At 42.1% G+C, this 20,847-nt stretch overlaps 1 protein-coding gene across 9 annotated transcripts in view; it reads left to right on the plus strand.

Moving 5' to 3' along the window:
- MYO1B (myosin IB) overlaps positions 1 to 20,847 on the plus strand; it is a 125,039-nt gene that overhangs the window by 7,971 nt on the left and 96,221 nt on the right. For 8 of the 9 annotated variants that reach the window (XM_041124119.1, XM_041124122.1, XM_041124121.1 and 5 more), the window contains one exon: positions 18,818 to 18,958. In XM_041124119.1, the coding sequence (XP_040980053.1) occupies positions 18,824 to 18,958 (135 nt within the window). In that variant the 5' untranslated portion in view covers positions 18,818 to 18,823. Of the gene's footprint in view, positions 1 to 2,011; positions 2,142 to 18,817; positions 18,959 to 20,847 lie in introns of those variants that run through there. The other variant, XM_030016837.2, reaches the window with a different exon arrangement.

A 20,847-nucleotide genomic window follows, 5' to 3' on the forward strand; every position in this document is an offset into this window, starting at 1 on the left:
TAACCTCTGAGTAGAAAATGTTGTATTTTCATGCCAATGCAATGACTTATGATAATTTTAATGCGTAAAGTTGAAATAGTTTCTCTGTGAAATGTTTGCAGTCACTGTCTTGTGATGCTACTTACTGTTCTGGGTGCCTTGTTGATAAATAGTGTTGGCTGGACAGTAACTGCTTTCCTTAGAAAAACTTGAATTTAGTTTTCATTTAGATTTGGAGTAAAAGGAAATTACTTCCCCCCCCCCCCCCCTTCATTAATTGGGAAAGAATGCAATAACTGTGTCCCAGAACAGCAAGCTGAGTCATGAGCAAAGCACTCACCTGAATGGAGAACGGGGTGAAAGGATGGGGTCGTGGTGCTGCTCAGGAATGGTTCTTGCCTGTGTCTCTTTCAGACCACCCCAAACCTACATTATCTTCCTGAGAATACGAGCATCAGACTGTCAGTGTTTCTGTAGAACTGAGTTTTGACCAAGCCTTCAATTTTTCAGTGGGAAAAGTATTTTGTTGAAGGAGTTTTTGACCTGCTAATGAAAGCAGTCATTCTCTTTACAGTTTTACATTAAAACTTAAGGGCGAGACAAATCTTAGGAGCTAGGCATCTGCTCTGAAAATCTACAGATAATAAACCAGTGATGAGTCTATGAATCAGCAGGACTGCAGGGCTCTGCTTCCTGGGATTCGTCCGAAAGCTGTCTCCAACATTTGTGGAGTTACAGATTTGAAAAATTGTGTGAGAATACAATCTCTTTCTATATGTGGAAGGACTACCAAGGAATATCATATGTAGCTGAAAATATAGTATTTACTTCGAAATAACTGAAGTGTTTTAATGAGAAAGGCTTTCAAAATACATTTTGCCTCTTTACTGTATGGTTTTGATTGTATTGAATCTGGGGATGTAAGCTGGATTTCTTCCACATACTGAAAAGTTTTGGTTGTGTGTCTGCAGTTCAGGTCCTCTGCTGTTATCTATCAAACGTAGGGTTAGCTTGTAGTTGAATTGAAGCTTATTGCTGTTTAAGAACAACCCAGCTTGGAAAAAGCCTACTTGCAAATGTGAAAAAAAAAAAACCAAAAAGATAATGTGGTAATTGGTTCCTTAGGAAAAAGCACATGCAGTGATACTTTTCACGTGGGGGATTTTTTTGCCAGGAAGTGCGTGAGTGTAATATAGAGACCTGAATACTGCCCTGTCTCATCTGTGCATTGGGGAGTTTTTATGGGGGTGGGGAGAAACATCTGCTTACTTGCCCTCAGACCCAGTTTCAGGCCAGGGAATGGCCAAGACATGGTATGAATACAGCCCTTGGAGTTTTTCCTTTTTTTTTTTTTTTTTTTGTCTTTTCACACAGTGGGGTAGTCACCCTACATTGTTGATGGCTTCTGTGCTTATCAGGGGCAGGACTGGGCAGATAAGATCTGTTATGTCAAAGCTTGCAGTAAATACTTTCGGGTGCTTACATTTAAAATGAGGGTATGTTTTGAGGAGGTGCTGAAAACATCATTGCAGAAATCTAGCCGGGGATGTTGGGCTTCATGCTAAAACAGGTCAGCTTCTCTTTTTGCTTAGCTTTTGAAGGCTAAAGGTGAACTATACAGGGAGAAAAAAAATGACGGCCAGGGCGTCACTGCAGAACTGCAGACGCTTACGGGTTTCAGCCGTACAACGAACAGGACGGCTGGAACACACGCACCCCTCCCCCTTGCAGCGCACGGGGAAGACCGGGCGAGGAGGATTCCGACCCGGCCCGGGGCACCTGCCGTTGCTCAGGCCCTGCGGGGCCACCCGGGGGACCCGCCGTTGCACAGGGCGAGGCGGGGGCTGGATGCAGCCGGAGGGAGGCTGCTGCGGAGCGCCGGGCAGGGCCGGGCCGGGCCGGGCCGGGCAGCCACCCGGCGCGGGGAGCGGCGCCCGCCGGGCGGCGCTGCGAGGCCGGGGCGGGCGGGCGCTGCGAGGCCGGGGCCGGCGGGCGGTGGCGCCTCCGCCCCTCGCGGGCGGGGAGGGGCCGGGGCAGCGCCCCGCTCCGCTCCGCGCCGCTCGGCTCCGCCGCGGCTTCGGCAGGGCAGCGTCCGCCGTCGGCTGCGGGCGGGAGGCGTCGGGCTGCCGCGGGACGGCGGGCAGCGCCCTTCGGCGGCAGAGGTACGGCTCCCCCCCGGGATCCCCCGCCCGCACGGCCGGCCCCGGCCCCCTTTGTTGTGCGGGACCGCGGGGGGGCTGCGGGGCGCGGAGCCCTGCGCCCCGGCCGGGCTCCGGCACCGGCAGCCCGGCGGGGCGGGACGGGACGGGACGGGACCCGCCGCGCCCCCCGCGGGGATGGGGATGAGGGCTGGGGTCGGTGCTGCAGAGGCTCGGGAGGGGGGGAGGTGTTCGGCGCCGGGTCCTTTGCGAGGAGGGGGCGGCGGTGCCGGGGTCCGGGTGCCGAGCACGGGAACCTCGCCGCCTCCTGGGCGTCCCTTCCCGGGGTAAAACTGCGGCTTTGGGACGATTTACGGGCGTTGTGGCTTTCGTTAGCATCTGGTGGATGATTGTGGGCTTCAGGCAGCTTGATTTAGGCACGAATGCTGGTGTGCACACACAGAGATGGTCCGGATCTTACCCTTTAAAATAAGAATGTGCGTGTGTGCTTTTTCTGGAAAGAGACCGTGGCATCTGTTTCTTCTTGTCTAAATCACCGTCTGTGCACGGCTTCGCTTCATTCAAAAGAGCGGGCTTGGGTATGGGGGAGAGGGGAGGACTGTGGGAAGAGTGCTGGTAACTTGGAGCAGAATGATGAATTCCGCCGCCAGGTAACTTTTGGAGAAGAGAGTTGAGGAAGGGCTTTCTAGGGCACGGTCGTTGTCCCAAAGAGCTTCCCGGAGGGGACGGCTTGGTGTAGCCTCCCAGCTAAGACCATCTGTCTGCGCCTATGGAGGCCAAGGCTGTTGGGATTTGGTGTAGGACATCTGCTGCCGCTGTGTTTTGGGAAGGGCACGCCTTTGTTCCTCGGAGTGGCCAGACTGCCCCGTGCAAAGCAATGGCCATCCCAGCAGGGCCTGCAGGAAGCAAGGCTGGCAGTATGGTCACGGAGCGCATAGGTGCAGCGCTCGCTTGTCTTGCCCACGGTACCTATGTGCTTGTACATCTGTGCGCATGCATGCTGTTTGCTTTTTTGAGTAATTTCAACCTTTGCAGTTTCAGATGAAGTGATTAAGTCAATTGCCATGTATTTAATCAGGACCGCTATCCTAAAGGACAAACGTAACAGTAATGAAATAAAAGCTAACTACTCTTACAATGTATGTTGGAGAAGCTATATAAAATATATCCAGATTAGAAATTACCACTGGAAGATGTAAAGGTCAGGTAAAATGGCTGACTCTGCAATTTTAGTGTTGAATCATGAGTTTTCCATATCCGGCTGTCCTATTGTTAATTGTGAATTAAGGCTGGCAACAAGCTGCCCATCCTTCCCTGGATGAATCATCACTTTGTGAAGCCCTGTGTCAAAAACAAGGCTTTCCCCAAAACCGCGCAGTGTTAGGGAACAGAAATAGTTCGACCCATCTGTTAAAGTAGAGTTCAGTACTTGGCCGCTTCTAAACGTATTAAAGGTAACGATATTCTTCATGTGTTTTTATTTCCAGTTGTCCCAGGCCTGAGTTTAAGAATGTCTTTAATTTAGTGCTTAATGCAACGTGCTGCCTCTGGCTTGATTCTGTGTGAAGGTGGAATGGTTGGAGCATTCCCGTTATTCCCAGAGTAACATACAGTGGTCACCACTCATGTCGTCGTTTGCCATCATGTAGCAATTACTGGTGTGTTAGGTTACCACGAGTTTCCCCCTGTCCTTAGGAAAGAAGATGTTTCTGAAAACACCTATGTGGTGTTAGGTGGCGTATTTGATGGACATCTTAAAAGCTTCTGACTCCGTATGGGCACCACAAATAGATTGAGTGCTCTGCAAGGCAAAGGTGAAAGAACTCATGAAAGCATCTTAGATCACAGAAACTTGCCTTTTTTTCTTTCCTTTCTTTGTAAGAGACCTTGTTAAATCAGGTCTCTCTCTGAGGAAACGATGCCAAGGGACGGTAGTTTAATTTAGCTATGTGTGTTAGCCCTCTCAAACGTTGTGCAAGACTTGATGTAATTCCCTTTAGAAGGGCAAATGTACATTGCAAGCCTACTAGTGCTTCTGGGGGAAGGGAAAATAAAAGTCTGGCAAATGAGTGGAGGAAGTGGGAGAGAGAAATTGGAAACATAAGCAACCATTAATTTTTCCCACTGTGCACTCTTAAGAAACTGCTGGCAATATACTGGAGATACTCTGCCTCATGGAAGTGTCATGGACTTGCTTCGCATGATCCTCTGAGATCATCTAGTTTCTCTGAGCTCTGTGGGAACAGAAATTCCTCGTGTTGAAGTCTGATCTCATCTTCCTTCGGCAGCAGTAATAGCAGTGGCTTGGGAATCGGGGAGGAAGGTGAAGAAAGCGCAAGTGGGACGGTTTGGAGAAGAGCTTAGTGCTTGCGTAGGCCAATCTGGACACTGTGTTTCCTCCTTTCACTTGCCCTATGTGGTCAGAGCTGGGACAGACACTAATGTACCCGCCAAAGTTAAGTGCTCTGTCAGTGTGCTAAGCTTATTTAGTGCGACTCACGTGTCAGACCATCCTATAAATCTTACCTTATATTTCATTCATCCTTTTTATTGTGCTAATGAAGAACAAACTGAAATGGAAAATGGTGACTTGAGTGATTGTATGCGTCAAGCTTGGGGAATTTCCTGAGTTTGATGAAAGACAAAAATAAAGGCTTTTTCCCTCCCCTAATAGCTATGTAGTTAGTCTCTTAAATTCTCACAGCCTTCTAAGTAGCTTCTCCTGTTTGTTGGGGGACTACTGGCAAAAAAATTTAGGAAGGCTGCAGTGGTGATGACCAGCCCTTGAGTCTGTAACCTGATCCACAGCTTTTTCTCTTCAACTGGGAAAGGAAGTAACAGCTCCTATTACATCCTTATGTAACCTCTCCATTCATATCCTTCAAAAAGAAGGAAACCAGAGCTTGATTTCTGATGTATAAACTAACATCAAGGCCTGCTTTGTCATAAAGAAGCAGTAAAGAACAACATTAATTTTCTTTTGTTTCACAGTTCCTAGAATGAAAAAAAAAACAAGAAAGATTTTTATTTTGTGCTGATGGGATAGTGGAAAGGGCTGCAACTCTTTGTCACATGCTGTGAAGTAGCTGTTAAAGAGGATACTGGAACTGCAACAAGGGTCTTTTTGTGAATCTTTCCTGGTGGGTTTGAGCATTAGTCTCAAAACATTCACCCTTTACAGTTGTGCCCCAGTTTGCTTGTAGATTGTGAAAGCTTTGCTCTTTTGGTTTGTATGACTCTAGATTTTGGTGTCTGAACAAAGTGTGGAGACCAGGATCTCCTGTTTTTTTTGCTGTTGGACTTAACAGCAGGTGAGAATGGTGAGGGAAGAGGAAGGTGAGGTTCTCAAAACTTTTCCATGTCCTTTCACATATATATACACATGTATAAAAATATACAAAAGAAGTAGAGTAGGTGTTTCTCCAAGTAGAATAGGTGTTTCTCCCTTTGAATAGAAGAAGTACCTCTGCTCACTGACCAAATAAAGGAAGACTTTCTGGGACCCTGTCTGGGGTTCCCAGCTTCCATATCTCAGTAGGGACATTAGCTGTTTTCCACACTTTCTCATAATTTTTGCCCTTGGTCTCCTGCCAAGCTGTTATTTTCTCTAACCAAGTGGCCTCTACTTCTTTACTTGCCTCTGGTACCTGTTGCCCATCCTCCAGAAGCCACTGGCATATCGTGCTTGTTGCAATCATGTCCTGTTTCTGGGAGGCAGGTAACCGTGAAACGTGTGGCTTGATCCTCAGGGACCAGCCTGGCCTGTGACAGGCTCTTCTTTTAGTAGGGCTGGAGCAGAGCTTTTATGGTATGCATGGCCATTTTCAGTGGCTTCTGGCATTTTTGATCCTTTGCTCTGTGTTCGAAGAAACTTGTAGTAAAACCAAGCAGTTTCTCACCTTTTGCTTACCTTTCTTTTAAGTAACTGTAGAGTCTTTTGTGTTGCTTGCAGACTCAAGATTTTGGACTAATGTATCATCCAGCCGCAGGGCTAGAACCATCCAAATTTTCTTTTCCCATGCGAAGAGCTAGTGGCATAGCTTTTAGTGAAAATTGTGCAGACACTTAATCTTTTTGTCTCTCCTAACTCATTGTTACTGGGAAACTTCCCATTTGGTATCAGTAATTAACTTGTGTCCATTTCTTGATATATTTTAAGTCTGCTAGCAGAGTCACTGTGGTGATGAAGATGTTTCAGTGTGAAAGACTGAAGTTTCAAAATACGGTTTCAGAGATGAACAAGAATTATCAAGTCCCCTTTTCAGATGCAAACCGGTTGGGGAATCCTTCTGTGCAGACAGTATAGCAGGAGTAATGGACCTCAGAGACAAGAGCAGCATCCTTTTCTCTCCAGTGGAAAATGTACACACACACATGTAATGCACACACTAAAGCTCCAGCCTTTGGGATGAAAGCAGTCGAGAGGTGGCTTCTAGCCTAAGTAGCCAGATTTAATGTTTCAGCAGAGAAGCTGAAGGCCCAAGATAAGGAATCCAAATATCCAGAGTCCCAAGGAGTGAGGGCGAGAAACATTTACTGTCACAAAGATTTTCTCCTTTGCAGGAGGGGGGAGTGGGTGTATCTTGGGGTTTAGGTAATTGCCTTGTCCCTGACTTTGTGCAGTGCTGCCTCGGAATTGCTTTCGTGAGGGTGTACTAATAAACTTTGCCTTGTTCTCCCTCTCTTGTAGAGGCAGCAGTCCTTACGAGAGTCTTATATTAGCAGAAATCCTTACACTGTTGGGCAAGAGGATCATGAAAAGAAAAGATACCAGGAAGAAAGAAAAGGCATATAGGAAGTAGAAAAAGAGGAGATAATTATGAGGAGTAGGTGCCGAGTAACAGAAGGGTTGGTGGGTGCTGTACTATCAGAAATACTTGCTGTAGATTTCCTTATTTTCTAAATACAGGCAGCAAGGAGAGACTCATTTTTCCCTACTGTCAGCAGAAAGCAGTTTTTAAAAGTTTGTGACCACAGCCTCTGGTCAGCATTGGTACAAGTTTCCTGGGCCCACAAATATGCCCTGTATGCGAGCTCTCTTGTTTTTTGCTTTCTGCTTCTTTTTCTGTAATTTGCCTTAATTTGCATAGTTTGTATGCTCTAAAGTGCTACTGGGGGTACTTTGAATTAGGAATAAGAATAATTAAACTACAGGATTTACTACAATGGAAAGAAAAACAGGTAGAGAGCAGTCACATCCTGAAATGTTTCTACTATATATGTATTATATGTATTTTCTTTATGGAGTCTGTTCTTCCTCGTGTCTGCAAGAGCATACTGGTGTTTGAATATCTTTATAAAGGCTAGGCCTTAAGGTAACCAGTTTTTATGCGCAATGGAGCATATGTAATGTCCTGATGCTGTGCTTTAATCTTTTCCACTGACCTTTGAAGACCTGCACGAAGTTTGAAACGAGAAAACCGCTGAGTGGTAGAGTTGAATTCTGTGTCTTGGGAAAGCATGACCAAAGGAAGTTGCACATTCTTTCTGTATTTTAATGCCTTTGTGTTAAAACAATTTGTAGGACAGTTAACGGTGTCCTTTTAGATCAGAGAGGTATCCTTAAAGTCCTTGTTGCATAAGGACTGTTTGGATGACACTGTAAGGAGAAGTTAGTTCTGCTTTTAGGAGAGCTGTTGAAGGGAGTGAAGTTGGTATTAATCCTCTCCATTGTTCCTCTGCGGAAGCAAGTAAGCAGCTTAACAGAGAGGCACTGGTGACGCTGGCTGAGAGATGAAGATGTGCCATTTCTTCTGGGACTCTGGGGACCAGTTAACCATCCACCAAATAGCTTTGCTAGAGAGCTTTGTGGTCGAGGGAGGAGAAAAAAGCTTTTTCTAGCAAAGCTCATGCTTATCCGATGTGAAAGAAGGAATACCTGGGATGTCTAACTTGCAGCAGGAATACCAGCTGCTCTACCTTTTCATCAAGAGAGGCTTGGAGAGAGGTCAGAAAGAAGATAGTAGGGGTTGAAAGGCAGATTGTTTTGGGGGAGTGGTTAAACCTACAAGCTAAACAAGTTAAACCTACAGCTAAACCAGTAACCAGTTTGTTACTTGAGTGTCTGGAGACCCCTCCTAGTTTTTACGTGTGGGAGTCGGTCTGTGACTGATGGAGCAGACAAGCTTAGTCGTGAGGGGTAAGCTAGGGAAGTGCTGATTCCGGGTGAAACTTTGGAGAAGGAGAAAGAGTAGTGGAGGGGGTTAAAATGAAAATTAATCCCTCTCTCTCTGAAGGAATATTCCTGGTTGTGGTGAGGAAATACTGCTGCCACAATGTACCAGGAATCCTCTGTATAGCCTTGGTTAACTCTGCTCAGCAAAGATGGGCTCAAATAGGAGTGGGAGCAGAGAAGGGCTATTGAGGTGGTCAGGGGGATGGGGAAGCCACTGAGAGGAAAATGAGCAATACTGGCTATGGTTTATTCAGAATGAGGACCGTGATATGATCCTCTGTAAATATTTTCCTGGGAGGGAGAAAACACATGTAAATTTAAAAACAAAACAAAACCCCAATAGCATTAGCACAAGCAAGAAGTGGATTTTAGCTGACCAGGAATAAATTTAGGCTAGAAATTAGGCACACTTGAGGAACAATTTCTCATGAAACATTAGAAGTCTGAAAAATTGCACTCTGGAGTAGTGCAGTATAGTAGTCATGATTATATGATACAGTGGTTTTGGCACCAGTTTCAAACATACAGAACAGATATAGCTATTATTGCCATTGTTCAGTTCACAGACTGTCAGGCTGCGGGAGTTAAAAGGGCTCTGGAGATTACCTTCAGTGATCAAAGAGTGCAAGGCAGTGTTAAAACAAAGTTCACTCCGGGAGAAACCCTGGAAAATCTTTTGGCAAGCAAGGGTAGAGCTGGAGCTCCTTGTACCTTGTAACGGGTTTCTGACACAGGGGAAGCTTGCCTGTATCTCATGTGAATAGATCTTTTTGCTTCCTAAAACTGCCAGATGATAGTTCTGGCTGAAACAAAGCAAGGGAAAAGTCAGTACCTGTGAGCGTACGTTGAGTTTGTCTGCCGTGAGACTGGCTGTTTTCCTTCTGTGGGAGGGAGGTGCTTTCTATTGATGTTTTGGGAAGGTGTCCTTCTCTAAATCTGCAAAGTGTTAGATTTTATTTGGAAGTGCCTTTGTTTGTCATGCTAGATGTTAATAAAAACAGTCTGCTGGCCTCTAACATCACAGACAGCTGGACAAGAGTGATTACTGTGTGTTGAAATGCCGCTTCTTGAACTGCTCCTATTCTCTGAGATATCTCTTGTTAAGAGATACACAGGAATAGTTGGAGATACCTTGATTTAAAAATTGATGACTTTTATCCTGTGATTTCAGGTGTCCTGCTGAAAATGACTGTTGAGAATGAAAATGACAAAACTGTGGATGTAGTTCAACACTTGAGACAAGCAAACATGTCTAAACAGTACACATAATTCCTCTAAGCCTCCTTTGCCCTTAAATAGATGCTTTTTTAGCTTGGGTTTGGGCAAATCGTGCTCCCTCTTCCTGCAACACATCCAAATTTTTTCATTTTCTCCACCTCCTTTGCTGTTCATTAAAAATAGCAGTGTTTTACTCAAGAGAAATTGATGTGCAGAATAGACAGTGATGGAAAATTGTAGGGTGAAACCTTGCACTGTTCTGTTACCTTGGCAGCTAGTCCTGGGAGAAATGGTACTAAACGAGTCTGACTTCCTGCAGGTTTTTTTTCTCTTGTGACAGATTGACTTGCAAAGAAGCAATAATTTCTATTTGAAGCTTTTCTGTGGCTAGGGAATTTTGTGGAGCCATTCTTCCTCCAGTGGCTCTGTGGTACTTAATAAGGTGTTTGTTCTCCTTGCAGCCCATGTCTCTGATGGGACACTTATGCTCAGATCTCTTCTCCTGCCTGCTTTTACAGATGCATGGAAAATTAGCTATTCTGTTGTCCTTTACTCTTCTTTCTGAATGAAATTCAACATTAGGCATGTATGAGAGAGTAGACACATAGAGCAAGACATGGACAGCTAGCATGATTTGTCTTATTTTTATAAAACACTAGGCTAAAAACTTTCCAAATATTATTTACAAATATATGACAGTGAGATTTCCAGGAGGGGGAAATTGCAACAGGTAAGAATAAGTTACCTGGGGCAGTGTTTGGGTGACTCCTTCTGTTTTAAGTGGAAAAGGAAAGTGAATGGTGTGGAAATACACAGTGCTTTCAGCCATGCATATTTTAGCTTTACCCAGACTTTTACTGCTTGGAATAGAATGTGGGTTCATGGAAACTTGGACCTTGCTCTGTGGGTAACTCTGTGAGTGCGATGGTGTCTGCCAGCTGCTCTAGGAGTTACGGGTATGCTCAGTTATCGTGGGTGGCTTGGTGGGTAGATAGGGGCACAAGCGCCTCTTCTGGGATCTGGATTTCGTGAAGCTCCTGATTAGCTTTGTGTTTGTCCATGCCAGTTTTAAGTCTGGTTCAGTGACTGCCATGATGACTTTCTGTAGCTGCTTTTACTTCTGCAGTTGGCTGCTGAGTGAAGCTGCAGCGTTACCTGTTCTGTTACTGCATATTCTGCATATCTTCAAGGCTTATCACCAACTGCTTAACAGGCAATGCACACAAGCATTTGAGGAGATTAGTGTGTGTTCTGGTATTTTAACTCTGTAGTATTAAGACATCTCTTATTACCTACCTTACTGACATGATGTAAATTGGTGTTCACTCCAGTTGCCCTGCCATAGATTTCTTTTGCCTGTATCAGGGATGTGTGGTGCATGTGCTGACTGGAGGAAAGCAAGGCTTGCTCTCTGCCCACGTGCTTGTGTGGAAGGGAAAGTAAAAATCCTATTATAATAAAAGTATAAATGAAAGATCCAGATTACACTGGATTGCTGAATCGCTCCCAAAGGACTGACACCTCAGTTGAAAGAAATGTTTTGACTTTGTGAGGGCTGGTTGGTTTTAAGTAGTATTTTGTGAGGATCTGCTACTGCGTGATCTTTTGAGCGTAAGCTCTGGTGTGGTAGCAAGCTACTGGTGTGTGACATACAACAAACAAAAAAGATCCCCCAAAATAAATAAGTGCTGCCTTGCTTTTTGTGCCCCTGTTCTGCAACGGCTATGCAAACATAACCTTTGGATTGGGCAGGATCCCCCAAAATTGGCAGAAATTTTTAAGCGGCAGCTTGAAAGATGAAGGTAATCAGTTTAAAAGGGCACCCCCGCTTAATGGAGTTCAGATATCCAGTAGTAAAAGCTAATTTTTGTGGTTTTGGGTTTTTTTTTTTTTTTGAAAGAATGAGGGTGTTTTCTTTGTGTTCATGTTCTGTACTGACAACTTTTTAAAAATCATGTTGTCTGAAGAACACTGTCAGTCTGAAATCTAGTTCCTTGGTTTAGGGGATGAAGGCAGGACCTTTGACAGCTTTTGGTTTTGCAGTCACATTTTGCTCCTTATTTTGAAAAAGATTCAAGAGAATCTTAACAATGTATGTGCCAAAAAGAGACCCCCTTTATTCCTGAATATTTTATCCCTTTCTGTAGATGTGGAATGATTATAAAACTCCGTGGTTAGGCAATGACTTAAGAAAAGCCTCAATGTAAGAAACCACCATGAATCCTGTTTCTGCTGAAGTCAGTGGGAATTTAACCAGAATTTTGGACTGCAGACAGCCTTGTTAGTGAAGACCTATTTCCAGATGCATTGAAAATGCCCAAGGTGTTCTCCCAATTAAACAGAAGTAATTTTAAAAAAAACAAAACAAAACAACTGGCTCCAGAATAACCATTTACAGAAAAGGCTGCTCCAGACCTATAATCTTTGAAGCCTGTCAATATAATCCAAAATGTAAAGGAACCTTTGCAGGGTAAAAACAGAGTGCCAAACATCTTTTGATTATTTTAAGACTGTATTTTAGCAGGTGTTAAAGGGTGCCTTAGGACCCTTTATATTGAAGGACACAAATATTTTTCCCCAAACCTAGCATGACTGGATGACCAACCCAGATGAGTTAAAGCAAGGCTGCAAGTTGATTTAGGAAGTAGATCAACCCCTGAGGGCAATTACTGGTGGCAGTTACTGTGTTGTGGTTGCAAAATAATTATTAGAAGTAATTTGAAAACCTGTACTGCTGGGAGTACAAAGTAAAAATAGTAGAATAGATATACCCCACGGTCTCTTATAGCAGGTAATATCCATGCTAATGTTACTCAAACTAGTATGCAAAAGTAACAGAAAGTAGCCTTAGAGAAATGCAAACACAGCCCCTCACTCCCTGCCCCAAGCTCATGTATTAGTCTTTTATTAGAGAGGAGAAGGAGGGCAAAGCTGTATCTTCTGCATAAATGGCTCAAGTTATTTTGGTTTTGTGGTGAGGTGCTGTGCACCTTTTACGTGATAGGAGAGCGGTGTGTAGTCTCGTCAGAAAGGATATGACCAGAGGCACGAAAGAGGCATCTTTCTCGCTTTTGGGGGGTTAATGACAAATAATTACTGCTTAATGTAGATTGTAACCAAGCTGATGTAAAAATAAAAAAACCTACCCCAAACCCCCAACAAAACAAAAACCCCCAACAATACCCCCCTGCAACAAACCCCAAAGAACTCCAGCAACAACAACCAAACCTCTCCCTTTTGCATTTATAAAGGACCTGAGTCCTGTTAATGAAGAAAGTTTCAGCCACTGTTTATGTCAGTGGGAGATAATGTCCCAGCGAACTTTTTGTACATGTCCTAATGAAGTCTAATTATACCACTATCAGTTTTTCTAAACTGCAGTTAAGCCTCCGTTGTTAAACTACTAAAAGGTGATAGTGCTTCACATGGTTGCAGCTGTTTGTTCAGCAGCACTTTAAGTGGCCAGTTTCTTTCTTGAAAATTACCCAATCTTTAGCTAAATGCATGGCGTTTGGTAGCAGGAGCCAGCAGAGCGTTGGTTCCTCCTATGGGATTCTGCTGGGCAAATCTTCTGTCATCTAAATTGCAGTCACTGGTGCGCAACTCTGTCCTAATCTGATGTTGCTAAAGAGCCGTTCCCATTTAGCTGATGCTGAATGCAAACATTCCTGCAGTCCTAATGCAAATATACTCTGTAATGCTGCATTTTGCTTTTGTAATTCACCAGAGCTGTTTGTTGCTAAGTGCTCAAGAAATCTGTACATGTGTGATGTTAATGCCTACAGAAAATAAAGAGAAGCTGTGCAAGGCTTTCAAATAATAGCTCTTGCTTGGTAGGTAAGATGTGGGAAGCATTAGCTCATTCAAAAGCCCCAAATTATAAACTTTTTCAGTTTGGACAACACTGATTTGTTGAGTAGGACTGTGGGAGGAAATGGAATTTAGAAGATATTCAGACATTGGCCAAACCAAAAGAAAAGATGGAGAGTCAGAGGAAGCATTTTAGTTTGAGTGTGCTTTTACTGCTGTTGCAATTTCTATTAACACTCCTTCCTGCAATCTGTCTGTCAGGTTTCTCAATTCCATTTTCTTGCAGGAAGAAATCATGGGCTGCAACATCACGCTGTTTTCTGCATGCTCTTTTCTTCAGCACGTTGATGGTGCCAGAGCAGCATCCGTGAGCAGTCACAGCTGGGCAGAAGGGTGCAGGTGTTCCTAGCAGACAGTGGCCAAGCAGCAGATAGAACATGCTGGGTGCACTGTTCCCCTGTAGCATCCAGAGACTAAAAAGTTAGTGGGTATGGAGGGAAAGCAAAGATTTTCTTTGGATGATATCAATGTTTTTTCATAGAGGCTGATGTCAGGAAATCTAGCTTTGAGTGAAAAGGATGCTATAATAGTTCAGCTGCAGGGTCTGCCTCAGTTTACCTGGTGAACCAGCACAAGCTGATCCAATGAACTTGCGCCTTCTGGGCATCAGTCAGAGGCCAGTGATTTGTAGGGTTTGTTGGGCAGCAGAACAGGATGAATTTAAATCCTGCCTCTTGATAAATTGGTACTTAACGCTTGTCATGAGTAGTACAAGATGGCTGTAGTCCCTCTTAGTTTTGTTTTGTTCAGGTAATGATGCTGTCCCCCTAACTGCTTTAAGCAGCAGTGGCCTGTTAGTGTCCCTGCTCTGTGTGGGCTGATTTCTCCTTGACAGAGAAAAAAGGGAACGAGTGGGCAAGCATAATTACAGCCTAATGGGGGCTCAGCATCAGACCTGGAACATGAAATCAGTTTGAACTCCGATATTGAATTACTGATGTTGCAGGTTGTTCCATTAACTCTTATAAAAGAAAAAGGTGTTTATTTTCGACAGTGAGTTGGTGGTAGTGAAATCAAAGGCTTGTGCTTTTTTTGTTTGTTTTTTAATAGTCAGAGCTTGAAGCACATGTGAGTACATCTATTGTGTCAATTTTGATGGTAGGGAAATTGTCCTTTTGCTGCAGTGTCACAAAAGAAGAAAAACAAGCCACCTCTGCAGCCAGTGATAATTCCAGTGCAGCAAATGCAAATGTGTGCAACTGCACATCTGTAGGAAGCTGCTGACAATTGTTGCTGTTTTACTGTATGAGGGGGATGTGGAAAACCTTGGACGGTTCCGTAACATGCTGTATGCCAATAATGGGGTATTACTTCATTTCCCCCTTAGAGAATGTGTGAACTTAATTGTACAAAGCTTTTGGGGTTTTGCCTATTCTCTGTATCAACTTCTATTTATAGTTTTCATTAGCTGTTTTTTCAGACTGGCTGATAAGACTGCTGTGGCTGTGGAATAGTGTAATTTTTAATTTGCCATCCTTGTGGCCAAGAGGGACAAGAAGATTTTAGATTCAACTGGCCTAGCTGGATGGCAATCCCAGGCATTGCAAATAGTAGATACAACAGTCTGTGTTTTAAAAGGCTACGTGTAATGTGGGAGCGTATGTGTAAAAGCATTTTACAGATGTAGCATGCCCAACACTTCTCCCGAGCATGTTGTCCAACATAAAACAGATCAAGCTGTGAAGGATTACTGAATAATCTTTATTTTTCTGAGAATGGAAGTGTGTTGAAAGCGTTCTCACTCCATTGAATTAACGCCTAGATATGAGACCAAAGCGAGGATGAGCAGATTTGACAAATGACTAGAGAGAGGGGAGATGTTCTGAAATGCTGCCGATGTTTGCCTTAGGGATAAGAAAGGTAAATTTGGGAGAAGACTCAAGTGGTAAGTGGGTGTGGGTGGGAGAGATCAGGGAATGTTTGAGGAAGAATCTGATTTGCAGACTGCAAGTGTTAGAAGAATTTTGGGGGTTTTGCTGAGCTAATTTGTTGCTATATTAATAATTTGCAGCTGTAATCTTTAAACAACACTTGTTTTTCTTGATGTCAACAGAATGAGATGTTGCAGTCACAAAAGCAAGGTATTAGGTAAATCAAGGGAGTACCACTTATATTTTTAGATTGTTTTTTATTGAATTTCCAGTTTGAAATTACAGCACAGTTCAAATAGAGCCTCACAGCAGTACCTCCATCCACCTTTCAGCAGTCTTCATTTGAAAATCACTAAATGTGTCCTTTTAAAGGAGACAGCCCACTCTGGTTCTTTCCTTGAACTTAATTTCCTGTTTGCCAGTGTTTATTTACTCTTTCTCACCAGCACAGCTGTGGTTTCAATCATTACTGATCTCTCAGGCACTGGGAGCATGTTTTGGTCCCATCCCTCTCTTAGTTCTGGTTCTTGAGAAACGTTCATCTTTTTGAAGGTGCATGAATACATGTATAGGTAGAAGCTGCTTACTTGTATGTACTGTTCTCCAAATTGTGGTGAGCACACTGTCACCAGCACTGATGGGAAAAGATTTACAGCTGCAAGGCATCTTTGAATATATGGCAAATGACAAATACTTGGACATGGATTTGGATTGCGTTTCTGAGCTTAGTGACATGTTGCTAAAAATGTTGACTGAAGTTTAGTCTTGCAATGTAGAAAGGGTTTGATTTTTTTTTTTTTCTGTGTACTGTGCTGATTTTTGAGATTTTTTTTTAAAAAGCTACTTTTAAAATCAGTATTTGGTATTTTGAAAGTGCTGTATATATTGATCTTCTATTAAATTCTTCTAGTAGATTGAATTCAATTATTGATTAAATTAAGTCTAATTGTTTAATGTATGTTTAAACATTGTTGGCTTTTCTTAACAGTGCTTTTTTCCCCCACTTGTTACCTTAGATAGGCAACCAAATTATCCCACGAGCTTGCTGGGTTTTCCTTTGTTGTTAGCTAAACCAGAGCAGGGATTATGACTGGATTCTACCAAAGTGGGGTCTAACAACATTGGTATGGCAGAATACTCTTGAATCATGCATCAGTGTATGAGGTAATCTTTAATGAATATTTTGCAAAGGCTAAGCTATTGCCAATGATTTTGAGAATTCAGTGTTAAACAAGATGTCTAGGCATATTGTCCAATTTTTTCATCACCTATGTTTGTAATATTTTCTAGCTTGCAAGTTAATGGAAATATTTTAACCATAGTATGATGTTAAATTATTATGGAAAAAAGCAAGCTGAAAATTAACTTTTGACCATAAAATTGAACTTTTCAAATATATTGATAAATTAATATTTGTATACAACTTTCTGCTCCTGCTTTTAGTAGTAGATACAGTGTCTTTGTGCACCTCTTGTGCAAAACGTGCCTCTGAGCTTGGGAACAGATGATTGTTCTTGATGGGTTTGGCTGCTCTTGGTCTTGAAATTCCCAAGCAGTGATGCGTGAAATGTGGTAGGTGGTATGTAATTTCACAATGGTAGATGAGGTATGCTACTTAGAACTTAAATTTTAGGTTGAACTTGCCCATATTAGGATTTTTATGTTGGCTTTTTCTTTTTTTTGGCTACAAACCCAATATTTAATAAGGTTCATACTTGAGAAGGACTTCATTTTGGAAGGCTGAAAAAAAAATGGAGCAGTAGTTGAGATGTATGGGAAGTAATTAGGACACTGAAACAAGACTGGTACTTTAAAGAATTTGTCTTAATGGAATGCAGAAGTTGAAGTAATACCTCTGAAAAGATTTTGTGAATGTTTAAAATCTTTTTGGTGATTCAGAGAGGTGAACTTTTAAGAATAAAAGTATTTTTCTCTACAGAAATATTTGTCCAGTGTTTTTGTTTAAAATAAATGCTCTTTTGTTTGTTTAGCAGAGTTGACTCAGCTTTGGTTGGTTACCGTAGTTCAGCACTGGTTTTGCATTTCCATGTGAATTTCTAGTAATTCCCAGGCTTGGTTCAGGTTTTGGGGATCTTCTTGTATCACTTCCGTTAGCTGCCTGTGGAGCTCCGCTTCTCTTCATTGAATTTGGAAAAACATCAAACACAACTTAAGTCTTGATCTAATATCCCTCAAATGTCACTTACTGCTCAAAAAATCTAATAACATGTAGTAACGCAGTGGCTGTGGACAGAAGCAAGAGATAACTAATTTAAAACGAGTAAAGCCTTTTATCTGATGGATAGCTACTATGGCAAGTTAACGCTGATTGTATAAGGTAATAGCTGTTCAAAGGCATTTTGAAAAACAAGAAGAAATATTTAGGATTAAAATATGTTGCAGTGATAGGGGGAGCAAGGACAGCCTCACAGCATTTCATAGCTGAGAGGTTACAGCTGACTGGTAAAGTTCAGCTGTTGTTCTGTGTAGCTGTAGCTGTGCAGTAGCTGGTTCTTGGTTTGTGTTGTCAGCAAAGTTGTTCGCTCACCTCTGCTTCCCAGTTTGTGGGCCGCCACTGCTAATATGTTCATTTTTCAGTCTCGTCATGAAAGCTGAAAGCAGTCACTGTGTGCCTGGAGTTCTTGAGGAGCTCAGTTAATCTTCTCTAACGTTTGGATTGGAAGGATAAAAGGCTGGGAGGATCAAATAGGTGTTGAGTTTTGGCCTGACCTTGACGACTTTGTCTGAATTACTTCCTTTATCAGATGTGATTATTTGTTTGATCCTGGTCCCCTGTTTAAGGCCGCCTTCTGCCTTTTGCTGCTCCAGTTCTGTAGATGCAGTCTCTCCACTTGTCAGCTGGATTGTTGTTGCCCAATGAAAATGCTCCCTTAAGCAATAAAATTACGAATAAATCCATAACTTGATTGAGTCTGGTTAGGAAATGAAGTAATTTGGTAGCCTCACGTTGCCAAGAGCAGTACAGTACTGGAATATAGGGACGCTAGAGTACAGGGTTCATTGATTAAAATAGAAAAGTGTGGGTTTTGTCTCTGAGTGGGTTCACTTAGTTGGTTTCAGTTTAAAAGTTGATGGAGTTGGAGAAGTACAAGTAAGGGTGAGAAAGAAATTCAGATTTGGGTATTGGCAACTTTAAACCCTAATTTGATACACTGGAGATGTTGATAAAACTTTTGATAAAACTTGAGTTTGCGTACACTTGAACACTGTGTTGAAGTAGTCCAAAACATCTGGATGTGGTGCCCACTGGAATCTTCATTTGGGTTTCTTGTAGTTTCATATTTAATATATAGTGGACCAGAAAGCATTGTTGACTGTTAGAAGTTAAATTTTTGGAATTGTGTGGACTACCTGGGTAGACAGAATGACTTTGAGAATGTTCCTCGGAAAAATAATTTTGAAGTAGTGTCATTTGATGAGTATTTAACTTGTATTTCTTAAATAGTATTACTGAATAATGCCTGTGAATAATCACAATAATTTTGAGCTAACTTTTTGTTTTATTCTTGTTTGCTTCTTGGCAGGAGAAAATGGCCAAAATGGAGGTCAAGACATCACTTTTAGACAACATGATAGGAGTGGGAGATATGGTTCTTTTAGAGCCACTTAATGAAGATTCATTCATCAATAATCTGAAAAAGCGCTTTGATCACAGTGAAGTATATGTGAGTATATGTTAACAAATAACATCCTAGGAGGAGCTATGTTGTCATTCTTAAAATATGTGTTTATTTATAAGGATACACATAGACTGAATGCCTGAACATAATCTATTGTATTAGGGGTATTTTAAACCTTACTTGTGCTGTAGTCTTTCCTGTACTGCATTGTTTGCATTTGATCTTTTCCATCTGGGATATTTTTCCTTTTTCTTTTTTCCCATTGCACAACATGATGGACCTCTGATTTTCATAAAAAAACCAGTTCCAGAACTGATGATGACAGTAACTTTGATGCTCCTGTTGTCAGAGGACATTGCAGTTATAAATAATTCACTTACAGGGAAGGCACTTCCAGGATGTTAGAGCAGGTTGATGTAGAAGCAATACATGCTTGGAATATGCTAGGGCTAGCTTAAATGTTGCTTGCTATCTTTGATTTGCAAAAACATTGTGTTTACTAGAATGGTTGGATTTTAAACTAGAAACAAGGAGCTTGAATATATGTGGAAGTAATCAAAATCTTCAGGCATATTAATCTCTGAGTGATGATCAATAGGAGAGATGTTGTGAACTGACAGTTGAAACACAGGCAGGGAATGAAGGGCAAATTGTGATTCCAGTTAAGCCTTTCATTTCCTGCTTCATCTCTCTTCCATATTTGTTAAAATGCACACACTATTGTATCTGTTGTACTGCTGAGGCTGTGTGAACATAATGATTTGTAGAGACTTTCCAAGACTGCTGGTGAAAGATAAGTTTTTTAAGAGTAAAGCTGAAATATTTAAGCCAAAGTATAACTATGATCTGCAAGCAATTGTGTCTGCAGCTTATTACAATCAAATAGATGTGTTCTGTACTTAATTATAACTTAGCCCTCCCCCCCCTTTTAATTTGTAGTGTGACTGTTGTTCCTTCTTGCTAAGCGTTTGAATCTTTGTGGTTTCATTATACCCTTTCCTTTCCAACCTCCAGTATGGGAGGATCTGTGTTATTTTTGTTTGCTGCTTCTATCCCTTAGTTATACTCTGTGCTTTTGTACCTCTGCTGTTCATTGTCTGCCACATCTTTCTTCCAGAGTGATTTTCCTACTCAGCTATGCCTGTTCCTTTTTCTGTAGGCATTAGCTTGGTAATATACAGTTGCACCTATCTGCTATTGTATCACCTCCACCTATTCGCTCCTTAAGTTTGGACTGACAAATTAACCAGAAAATTAAAATAAGACAAGTACTCTCAGTATCCATTAAAACCTTAATTGGAGAAGAAACCAAAATGATTTTGGTTGGAAAGAGTTGGAAAGACTTCTTCCACAATGGTTAAAAAATCTTCCTGATGCCTTTGAGAGTTACATTTCCGAAAATTTGTGTCTTTAATTTTCCTTGTTCCTTGAAGATGTAGTCTATTCCCTCTTGATAACCCTTAGAGGTTGATACAGGCAGGCAGATATCAGACTCCTCTTTGCTGCTTTTTCATCCAGATTCTGGCAAGTCCTCCATATTCGACAGCTGCAGTGGCTGCCTCTTCTGGGATTCAGAGTTTTTTTCAGTCAGTAGCTTGTATAATTAATGTTTTTCACATCAGTTTTAGGGTTAAGTCTATGTTCCTAATACCTACAGAAAAAGTGGGTGATAGTGAATCATCTCATTCCACTTTAGCTTAAGAAAATATGAAGGATAAGAGAAGGAAAGGGAGCTATTTACCTAGAGATTGAAGAAGACAGTACTACCTTGCCCAATCTTTGGGTCATATCTGAAAGTTTTTTTTAAAGCATTAAGGATAGAAACGTATTCTGTGAGGGTACCCTAGACTACACAGTCTCTTAAGAAGGATTGCTGTAAGTCACATGGATTTCTCAAGTGTTTTGGTTTTCATTCTTTCTTTTGTTTGTTTTGT

Source organism: Aquila chrysaetos, chromosome 6, assembly GCF_900496995.4.
Source record: "Aquila chrysaetos chrysaetos chromosome 6, bAquChr1.4, whole genome shotgun sequence".
Classification (NCBI taxonomy): Eukaryota; Metazoa; Chordata; class Aves; order Accipitriformes; family Accipitridae; genus Aquila; species Aquila chrysaetos.